Source organism: Cherax quadricarinatus, chromosome 88 (genome assembly GCF_038502225.1).
Source record: "Cherax quadricarinatus isolate ZL_2023a chromosome 88, ASM3850222v1, whole genome shotgun sequence".
Classification (NCBI taxonomy): domain Eukaryota; kingdom Metazoa; phylum Arthropoda; class Malacostraca; order Decapoda; family Parastacidae; genus Cherax; species Cherax quadricarinatus.
Genome location: NC_091379.1, coordinates 16,595,031 through 16,606,903, shown reverse-complemented (window position 1 = coordinate 16,606,903; position 11,873 = coordinate 16,595,031). Strand labels below are relative to the sequence as shown.

The following is an 11,873-nucleotide window of genomic DNA, read 5'->3' as shown; positions in this document are numbered from 1 at the left end:
GTTGATAACAGAGAATTGAGAAATTATTTTCCACAGTTATCTGTGAAAACAAAGATGGCAGCAGAGTGCTGCCATCTTTCACTCGCCCAACCTTAGTGGGGGAACTGTTGAAGGATTACACAATTAATATTATGCATGCCTTTTTAAATAATTTATTATGATTAAGAGAAATACATGTATAAGGCAGATTGAAAATTCTCGAGAGAGGTCTTAGGAACATTGTTTTAAGCTTAGTTTATACATCCAACTGATCTCAACTAAAGCAGCTAAAGCCTTGGGTAGTTTTAAGCTTAGTTTATACATCCAACTGATCTCAACTAAAGCAGCTAAAGCCTTGGGTAGTTTTAAGCTTAGTTTATACATCCAACTGATCTCAACTAAAGCAGCTAAAGCCTTGGGTAGTTTTAAGCTTAGTTTATACATCTAACTGATCTCAACGAGAGCAGCTAAAGCCTTGGGTAGTTTTAAGCTTAGTTTATACATCTAACTGATCTCAACTAAAGCAGCTAAAGCCTTGGGTAGTTTTAAGCTTAGTTTATACATCCAACTGATCTCAACTAAAGCAGCTAAAGCCTTGGGTAGTTTTAAGCTTAGTTTATACATCCAACTGATCTCAACTAAAGCAGCTAAAGCCTTGGGTAGTTTTAAGCTTAGTTTATACATCTAACTGATCTCAACTAAAGCAGCTAAAGCCTTGGGTAGTTTTAAGCTTAGTTTATACATCTAACTGATCTCAACCAGAGCAGCAAGAGCTCCGGTAAAAGCAGCGTTGTAGTCACAAGCAACCTCGTTGTGCTGGTAGTCGCCACGGTCGTCATTGTAGCTGCCATCCTGGGGTAAGACAGTTATAATTATCTTTAAAATGAGATTCCATCCCATCGGGAAAGTAAAAATTATATATAAGAAATACTGAGGATCATTCTGACAACCTCAGTGAAACTGTGTTGGTCAATTTGTCCGGAAAAATGTACCGTCAAGGCGACTCCATCAGTGGTGTTCGTGTTACAGTGGACACAACATCGAGGTAAACACATCAACCCCTAGAAATAACAGTATAAAATAAGTCTTGAATGAGAACAGTAATTTGTTTAAGATCAATAAGTCGCATTTCGGGACATGAAGGGTTTAGATGACAGACCAGTATATAAGAACATATAAGAGGAGGAGCACTGCAGCAGGCCTACTAGCTTTTATTAGTGTATAGCTCAGTAACACCAGTACTTGGTTTTGGGTACAAAAAAGTGAACTATAAATAAGCCTAAGAAGTGCAATAACATGCACTGAAAAATGCATTGAAAGGTGTTTATTTATTAGTGTATATACACTTAAAGGTGTGACTTAATTAATTCATGAACTCTAAGGTCTTATAAACTCAGTCATGTACCTAAATTATTGGGAGAGCCTCAAATCCCTAGAACTGTACTCCTTAGAATGTAGGCGAGAAAGATACATCATAAGCTACACCTGAAAGATTCTGGAGGGATTGGTCCCAAATCTGCACACCGAAATCACTACATATGAACACAGAAGGCTTGGCAGGCGGTGCAAGATACACTTGATGAAAAGTAAGGAAGTGATAAGTACATTGAGAGAGAAGTCAATAAGTGTATAAGAACCACGACTCTCCAACACCCTCCCGTTATACATAAGGGTAATTACCAACAGACCCCTGGCTGTCTTCAAGCAGGGACAGGACAGATCAAATCAGTTCCTGATCAGTCAGGTTGTGGTGCATAAGTGGTCTGTAGGTGGCAGGTACCAACAGCCTGATTGATGAGGCCAGCTACCAAGTGGCCTGGTCTGGGATCGGGCCGTGGGGGCGATGACCTCTGGTAGCAACTACAAGTAACCTACAAGGCTGTAATTATCAGCATATATAGACTATAGTGTGACACTCTGGCACACTGATACTACCAGTTGTTATGCAGGATACTGCATTGTTGTAATAAACTGTGTACAATATAAGGAGTTTATATTGGTAGGAAAAAAGTGTTCCATAAATATATCAATAATGTCAGTGTTATGGGTGGACATGTATTAGACACGGCCAGTTGGACACGTATTAAACAGACGAACAACTGACGTGTGGAGTGACTAGCAAACAGTCGCTGGGAAGCTCTACTGGAGTCAGGTTCAAGTACTGTGTGTGTTTTTAGACCGTATTTTCTTTTTCAGATTTTGCTGTCCTCTTAAGTTGGTCCTGGCACGACGCTGGTATTTATGTGGGTCCCATGTGAGTTGTGGTAAGTACAGAAGTAATAGTTTGTTTTAACCTGCAGGCTGGACGCCTGGAGAGGGATGTGGGTATAGATACCCACTGTTGTGGGTATAGATACCCACTGTTGTGGGTATAGATACCCATTGTTGTGGGTATGTGTAATTTTCATACCGTCCAATGTTAATAAACTAGTGGCAGTGTATTAGTGTTTTTCGTAATGTGTGAAATGAGTTGAGGGCAGGTTTTGTGTTGTATATATTCAAAACAAGATTTCTGGAAGAGATTGTTGGAGGAGATTCTTGGAGGAGATTGTTGGAGAAGATTGTTGGTGGAGATATAGGCTACGCTTCTCTGTGTAGATGTATCGTCCAAAATTTATCTTTGTTCTGCAACAAGTGACTTTCTACTGTTCTGGTCAACAATATTTGTCATCCAAGACGTAAATATCATAATAGTATACAGTATTGACAAGTTAATAAGCAACTTGTACACCATATCCCCGGCCGGGATTGAACCCGCGGTCATAGAGTCTCAAAACTCCAGCCCGTCGCGTTAGCCACTAGACCAGCTAGCCGCAACTTGTACATTTGTCTTATCATCCAACAATATGTAAATAATTGAGACAATACTACAATAATGACAATTATTATTGACCAGTGTGCCTGACTATACATCAAAACTTCATGACATTCCATCACTGCTATTCTTGATAAATTATTGTTAACAATACGGACTATATATTGGTGAAAGAACACGAGCAATTAATGAAACAGTTACCGCGTCCAGTCACCAAGACGAATCACGGAATTATTACGAGTTAGTGAGTCATGATTCACCAAGACAGAAGCTCCCAGTGTAGTAACAATCGCAACAGATGTTTTATTAACTATACATGTGTCCACTTACCCAACTACTAGTTAGGAAATTTCCAAGATGAACCTTGAAGGTACAGTTGTTGAAACTAACCTGAGCTGGACCACCGACGAGAGCACCGTAGAGGGTTTGTGGGTTGGGTCCTGGGTTACTGAAGCCGTTGGAACAGTCCTCAGGAGGATCTGGACACGAACTGAACATGGTGAGACGGAAAGTTAGTTCCTTGTGTACATGTATCATTTACCTGATTCAAATCGTTGTTAATAAGCAGTATACACAATGATAAATTATTGAATTGTAGAGTGAAATGGTATGATAATTACGACTAATTGGAAAACACTGAGACATATTATTGCAATTTAAAAAGGGAATATATGACAATATTCCGCTTAATTTAGAAGATTTTTTCAAGTCATTAATTTGTAAGTTTATAATGTACAGGTACAGTTATCGTACCTATTAACATTTATGTATATTACCCAAAATAATAAAAAAAAAATCAAAGTGACTTACATCCATTTGGGTTCTTTTAAAACTTGTAAATCAAGCAAAACTTTCTCGTAATGTTCTTTAAAAAGTGTGTTCAGATTTCTGAACTAAATTAATGAGTTGTTATTGAAGCATAACGTTCGCACTGCTAAGACTTTGTTCATATTCTCCCCACTAATATTTCTTAGTATCTTATACGTCATAATCATGGCTCACCAAGTTCTTCTCTTTTACAAAGAGTCAGACTTGCGAACTGTCTGGTTGCAAGTAACTAAACTAAGTTACTGAATGTGTTTTATCAGGTGGAGGCTCCACGCTGGTGCTCGGTGCTCTAAAACTTAACATGCCTTTTATAAGGATTCTAACAGTTCTGGCAGAGATATATCATTTTCTCATGAATACAACCCGGGTTATGCTGTATGAAGACATGTATGTATGTGTGTACTCAGATATATTTTTTTTTTATTCGCCGGTACTCTCCCGGTCCGGGTCTTTTCCGAGAGTGGCGACCCGGCCTTGGGGAGCGTCTTGAGACCTCAGTCTCTCGTGGGAGTAGGTACAAGTACCCCCTCATCTTTGGGACCAAGTGTCCCCAGGCCTAGCCACAGTCCCCGCCCTCACGGGGCTCAGAGGGAGAAGCTAGGCCTCTGGTCTGCCATCTGCCCCGCCCCAAAGGGGCTCGTGGGGATGTCAGTCTTGTGAGCTGCAGGTGGGAGCAAGCTCAGACTTCTTCTCCTCAGGTATATGTAGTGAGTACACACACACATACATACACTGCCGAGAACAGACGTGGGTCCTCATTCTGGGAAAGCAAGAACTATGATTGTGTTGTGGTGTAGAGCGTTGTGAGTACTGTCCCAAAATAGATTATTACTAATATGGAATATTTTCTGTGTGTGTGTGTACTCACCTAATTGTACTCATCTAATTGTGGTTTCAGGGGTTGATTCATAGCTCCTGGCCCTGCCTCTTCACTGGTCGTTACTGGGATACTCCCTGTATTGTGAGCTTTATAATACCTCTTCGTGGATCCATGTGTACTCTCCTATTTGTGGTTGCAGGGGTCGAGACATAGCTCCTGGCCCCCGCCTCTTCACTTATGTGTGTGTGTAAGCATACCTGGAGCGGTGGTGGGGCTTCTGGGGTGGGTTGACACCGTAGCCCACCACGAAGGACTGGTACCTAGGGTTGTCTCCCAGCAACTGGCCGATCTGGCCCCTGGCCCAGTTCTGGTTGGAGCTTGTATCAAATCCGTTCTTGGCAGCCTGAAAGCAAAAAAAATAATGATTAATTAATTTCAAATATAGTTTTCCTGAAATATGACGCATGCGATCTTAGAGATGAAGATTTTAGTGAAAATATTGAGCCCGCAGGATAGTAACCCAGGATAACCCAAGACAACTAAGCAGTGTGGCTTATGTCCACTGTTATTCTCTCATCTTACTTCCCAGAATGCAGCCCACAACAGACGGTTAAGACACAGTCATCTACATACTGTTTTGCGAACAGGTAGAGAAGGACTTAGATGTTGAAAATGGTATAAATTACTGACAAGCTGATGAGGAACACGCTGCAACAACTAATTATCTTATATTGTTGCAATGTTTTGTCTACGCGGTAGACTTTATCCGTCAATTACAGAAGAGAATGTATTGTAGGCAGGAGGAATAGGTGACATTGTTCTGGGTGTCTAAGGCAACTCACCCAGAGAACAAGAAAGGTGACATTGTTCTGGGTATCTGAGGCAACTCACCCAGAGAACAAGAAAGGTGACAGTGTTCTGGGTATCTGAGGCAACTCACCCAGAGAACAAGAAAGGTGACATTGTTCTGGGTGTCTGAGGCAACTCACCCAGAGAACAAGAAAGGTGACATTGTTCTGGGTGTCTGAGGCAACTCACCCAGAGAACAAGAAAGGTGACATTGTTCTGGGTGTCTGAGGCAACTCACCCAGAGAACAAGAAAGGTGACATTGTTCTGGGTGTCTGAGGCAACTCACTCAGAGAACAACAAAGGTGACATTGTTCTGGGTATCTGAGGCAACTCACCCAGAGAACAAGAAAGGTGACATTGTTCTGGGTGTCTGAGGCAACTCACCCAGAGAACAAGAAAGGTAACATTGTCCTGGGTATCTGAGGCAACTCACCCAGAGAACAAGAAAGGTGACATTGTTCTGGGTGTCTGAGGCAACTCACCCAGAGTGCAATAAAGGCGACGTTGGCAGCGGCACGATTGGAGCCCCAGTCTGTCAGGTAAACCAAGCCTTCAGGTGTGTACGTCGCTTCGTTCTTCAGCCAATTAATGTACTGTACGAACATGTCAGAGTACTGAGAGTCTCCAGTCAACTGCCAGAACAGCATCTGCAAATGATATTATTATTAATAGTAAAAATCAACAACAGAACAAGATGCGGCCAATCAGTCAGTCTCTCACCCAGGACTTTACTGTTAGTTTAATATGTTTATTATGCACCCCATACCCATCCTGTGGGCGGTAGTCAAAAGATTACAAAGGTACATAATGGGTCCAGGGACTGGACCACACAGATGAAAATTGACATACAACATTCATATAAGCTACAGATGTGATGTAGAAGAATCAGAGGCACAATATCGTTACAACATGTAAAGTAAAAGGACACAAGTGCAACTAATGTGACGTTTTTATTGTGGCAACGTTTCGCTCTCCAGGAGCTTTGTCAAGCCGTTACAAACAATACATGGACACAGAGGGTATATATAGGCTTAGAGTGAGGTGCAATACTAGTGGTAGTAGTAATATAATTACAACAACTACTACTACTACTACCACTAGTATTGCACCTCTGAGCCTATATATACCCTCTGTGTCCATACATTGTTTGTAGCGGCTTGATAAAGTTCCTGGAGAGCGAAACGTTGCCACAATAAAATGCCACATTAGTTGCACTTGTGTCCTTTTACTTAACATATTGTCGGTAATTCTACCAACATTATTACAATCGTTACAACAAACATTCACAATTAACACGCAAATTGTAAATGAAAACTGAATGACGTTTTGGTCGGTCCAGAATCATTGTCTATCAGTTAGAGGACTGCCCTTGTATATATATATATATATATATATATTATATATATATATATATTTATATTATATATATATATATATTTATATTATATATATATATTTATATTATATATATGTCGTACCGAATATGTAAAACTGGTCAATTAGCAAGAACTCATTTAAAATTAAGTCCTTTCTAAAATTTTCTCTTATACGTTTAAAGATATATTTTTTTCATTAATGTTAATGTAAAAATTTTTAATTTTGCACCAAAAGAATCTTAGAAAACTTACCTAACCTTATTATAACAAGAACAATTTATTTTAGCCTAACCCAACTAAATATATTTTAGATTTGTTTACAGTAATTTAATACTAAACAAACACAGTGAAATATATTTTTTTCGTTAGGCTCAGAATAATTTTGGTGAAATTATTGCATACACAAATTTTCACTTGTCCTATATGGCAAGATGAGCGTTGCTGTTTAAGCCAAGATCGCAAGTTCTACCTATTCGGCACGACATATATGTTATATATATATATATATATGTATATTATATATAAGCATTTTTTCTGTTATGTTAAAAATATTATTGTAGGTAAGTAACTTACGAAGACTCCAACATGCTTGTCGTCCCATCCTAGGCCGCCGGTGTAAGTTCCAAGCCAGAACTCATCATAGTGTCCTCTGGCACGCACCAGGTAGTTGTTGTCACCTGTAGCCCTGGCCAGCCAGAGTGCAGCCCAGCACAGCTCATCACCATAAGCATATGAACTGTGGAGAGGCGAGACTATAGTCACTGACGTGATACTGTGAGAGTGAATGTAGGGAGAAACGTAAAGCATCGGTACATACTTAAGAAAGCCAGAACATTAAGTATCAGGCAAGAATAGACAGGTAGATCTTCATCTCACAAATAATCATGAAAAGATCGAGCCTCCAATATTTCGTATATGTTACACATTTTGAGTTCTCAATCAAATACCTGATTTTGATGCTTAAGAGATACCCAAAATATATTCCATTCAACTAATTACAACTCTTATTTGTCAGATTCATTGTGTAAAATTAGATAAAACTGTCTTACTCGACCAACCATAAGCTTTTATACCAATTTATAACTCGTAGTAATGTAAGGTGTGAGGAATAAATAAGTCTCAAGCAGTGAAATAAGAAGTGGAATATACCGTCACGAGTTAAAATGTTATCTTTACCCGTAGTAGTTGCTTGCATCTGTGATGGAGTTGCTATAAATCTCCCGGTAGTTGTCTGCGAAGTCGTAGAGTTCCTTGGCCACTGCCAGCATCTCTGATGAATAGGACGAGTCTACATCCTGAAGTGAAGAAGGGTAAGAGATATAATACTAAGGTTTATATCTACGACATTCACATCACTAACGGTGTCAATTATTTGGCCTAAAACATTTTCTCGTTATAATGTTGATTCACTCACGGCACAAGTGGCACTGCCAGTAAATTTAACCCTGGTGGGCAAAATCTGAATTCTTCTAATGCTGTGAATATGATTTAGAGAGTGTTAGAAATAATGTACATTTTTTAATAGATGGAATAGAAGCATACAGCTTTCAAGAAAGCACTATAAATTTTCGGCAGAAGTTCCGAAATTTCATATAAAGATGAGCAGACAATAAATAAAACAGATTACATACGAGACAGCAAAGACTGAATTTAACATCAGACACTGTAGTTGATGCAAGAAGAAGAAGAGGACTTTATTTGCCATTTATCCTCAGAAAAGAATAACCCATGTTAAAAGAAATCAAACAAGATATTTTAGTTCATTGTAAATGGCCATTGTGTTTTAGGACTTACTGGCCCTGAGTTCAAACTGCACCCATTACGTCATTTAGTACATTGCAGTTGGCGAGGCCTTCCGTAGCATGAGACACAACAGTGGACTCTTGGTAGGTAACAGAGGCAACAGATGTTAGAAGATTTGCTCATACTGCTCACTCACTGATCTCTTTAAATTATGAGCCAAATGCATAATACAACAGAAACATTGAATAAACCGAAGCACTACAACAACCACAACTTTTTCAGAAAACAAAGGACTGAGGCATAACACATCACAAGACGAGCAACAGACTCCAATACAAAGGTTGGATTAAGAATTACCTTGAAGACAATGGATGCTGCGGCCAAGGCAGCAGCTGTCTCTCCGGCCAAGTCACTTCCTGCAAAAAGATGAAGATACTTCAAGTTGACATCATTGTAAATAAGACTGATCATTTTTGCTAATATACATACTATTACATATCCTGTATCTGTCTTCTCAGTAGCGAGCTGAACTGTCTAGTGAAGACCTGCTTAGTGGATTCTCTGTATTAGTCAACTGAAGGGTTAAATATGTTGTCTCTGTGTTTGCAGAAGCTGTTTACTAAGGTAAAGGCAGAACTGGAGGAAGCTAGTAAGCAAATATAGTCTCTTAAAGAGAGAACAAAAAAAATCACACATAGAACAAGAAAAAGGATAACAGAGTTATTAACTTCAACGAATGAAAATTGGTCTGCAAGAAAGAATTAAAGTTGAAAATAAAGATGGTTGAAGAAACCACTGTTGAGACTTCCATTTCCATGAGAATGACAAAACGAGACACAGAAGGTAAAAATAATCTCGTCATAGGTGACTTTCAAATTAAATTCCTGAACATTACTCCCTGTAACAGTGATATTAAGAGGAAGCAGAGAGTGTTTTTCTGGAGGTGAGACAGAGGATATAGTTAAAATATTAGGAAACATTGGTAATGAGAGCAACCTTATCATCTGCCTCAGTACTGGAGGAATGATGTTGAGAAGTATAGGAGGGAGGACCTGCTTACAAGGTAGAAGAGAAGAATTCCTGCCAAGTGTGTCATTTTTCCACCAGATGTTACTGGGAATGAATTGTTTTCCAGAGCAATTGATGTTAACTGTTTGCTGGACAAGTGCTGTAACAGCATTTCAGTAATGTTTTATAATAATTAAGATCAATACTTCTTCAGGAATGTGTATTCCAGGGATGGGAAGGAGTTATCTAGGGCACGGGTGGCAGCACTAGCTATTCCAGTTGTGAAGGCAACTGATTCATGTATCAGGATTTAAACTAAAAATAAAGGTATTGTTGTATGTGTGGAAGAGAAAGTTTTGTAGTACTAAGATTGAGGCGGTATATATTATCAAGTTCGTGATATTATGGATTTTATAAACAACAGTTATCAGCGGAGTTAAACAAAACTGTTGGTTTATGTCAAACAAGGTGACAAAAGAGCCTCAGTGGAAATGGTTGAATGATGAACATGGAGAAGATACAGAAGGAAGACTCAGTGTTTATTGTACAAACAGTGGTAGCACTAATAAGTCATCAGCGTCCTTGCTAACTAACCTGGGTGAGATTGATCGATCTTAAAGGAAGGTCGCTCCATGGTCATCTCCTCAGGACGTCCCCAGTATGCGTGGTCTATATCACCTTGACCAACCTAGAGAATAACCCAGTACCAGATATAAATTTAAAATACACAAAAGGTCTGCTTTCAACCCACATCATGCCATTCAACCATAAATATTGCAAATTATCATAATCTTCAAAATTCAGGAAATATTTATGAAAGAATAGCCAGATTTGTTGACATCAATATGACATACATTTTTGCTAATAAAAATTACTATAATCATTTTATCATTTCATTCTAATCACGTGTGGTAAACTAGTGAGCTTCTCACCTGGCCGTAGAGCTCGTTCGTGGCAGTGTGAGCCTTCAGGAAGTAGTCAGTGGCCCACTTGACCGCTGCTCGACCGTAATTCGTCTGACCTGTAAGGGTCACACCAGTTATGAACCTCGAAAACTTGAGAGAAGACTCGGCATTAGAGAAAAAACTGGGACAAACAGAGAAGATTCGGCCATTCAGAGAAAACTTGATCATATCATAATATAATAATAATTATTATCTTTGTTTCTATAGAGATTTCGGGCAACCTAGGTTAATTTTGTCCCCAGGATGCGACCCACACCAGTCGGCTAACACCCAGGTACCTACTTACTGCTAGGTGAGCATGGACAGCAGGTGTCTTAAGGAAACATGCCTTAATATTTCCATGACTCACGAAGTCGTAATGACCGATTGCAAACAAACCACATCACGGGCGGGGATAGAACCTGCGACCAGAGTCGTAAAACTGGAGTGTTATGACTCTGATCGCAGGTTCTATCCCCGTCTCTGGTATGTTTTTTTTTTTTGGTTTCCACCCGTACCGGGGATCGAGCCGGGGACCTCATTACATGAACAGAGTGTGCTACCAACCAAGCTACTAAACCATTATGGGTCATTTACACTCTCCACAAGCTAGGCAAGAAACGCACAAATGTGATTCAAACAAAGGAATCCCTGTATTGCATAACCCCAGCCCCCTGCACCTTAACACATGCAAAAATATTAGTGCAGAGTTCGGTATAAGTTTCTAATGCAGTTAAATATTAGTTAAAGGTTGGAAGTGAATCAGAACTGGTATTTTCAGTTTCTCACATGGACACTAATGTTAGAATTTCCTAAATTAAAATTGCAGATTAGAACATATACAGTCTTATATAAAAATATACAACTTCCACTAAGAAACAACAGATATAGAGTCAAAACAGAGGAAGAATTATTATCAGAGGAACCAATATCCTAAAATACCCCAGCACATCAAGTTTGAAGTTGTTCACAGTTGCATTATCACGTTATCAACTGTGAAGGAAGAAATCAATTATATGAGTCACTGAAATTACCGCAAGAAAATCTATATTTTAATTTTCCCATTTTTCCATGAAAAAATGTAAATTGGAACCAACAGAGACCAAAATAAATCTTAGCTTTCCTCTAAATAGAAATTAACAATATTTAACGTAATTTATTATTACTACATCAATATCGATCACTGAAACAGCAAGACGCTAGTCTCACCAGCTTTACTGTGTCCATCAGCGAAGTCTAGGACACCCCAAGCCAGCATGGTGGTAGTGAAGGCCATCGGGAACCCAAACTTGACGTGGTCGCCAGCTGGAGATGAGAAAACATGAAAATGGAGGAACACTATAGCAGGCCTACTGACCCATATAAGGCAGCTCCTTCTGAAAACCAACCATTCTTACCCATCTGTTTGTTCTACCTTTATTATAAACTACCCAAGAATTTTCTTCAGTACCTCCTTCAGGTACTAATTAAACTTAGCCCTTCTCACTCGTATTTTTCTCTAATCTCTTTT

General features: G+C 39.3%; 1 protein-coding gene across 1 annotated transcript; it reads right to left on the bottom strand.

The window, feature by feature from the left end:
• Positions 1–566: 566 nt before the first annotated feature.
• On the bottom strand, positions 567–11,668 carry LOC128698624 (endoglucanase E-4; the record flags this gene model as incomplete). The annotated part of the gene is given in 10 exon segments (XM_053790967.2): positions 567–831; positions 3,185–3,284; positions 4,700–4,845; positions 5,775–5,939; positions 7,242–7,404; positions 7,845–7,963; positions 8,769–8,827; positions 10,014–10,107; positions 10,352–10,440; positions 11,573–11,668. Coding segments are annotated over 10 exon segments (1,139 nt in total), but the record flags the coding sequence as incomplete, so codon positions are not given.
• Between the last annotated feature and the right edge of the window lie 205 nt (positions 11,669–11,873).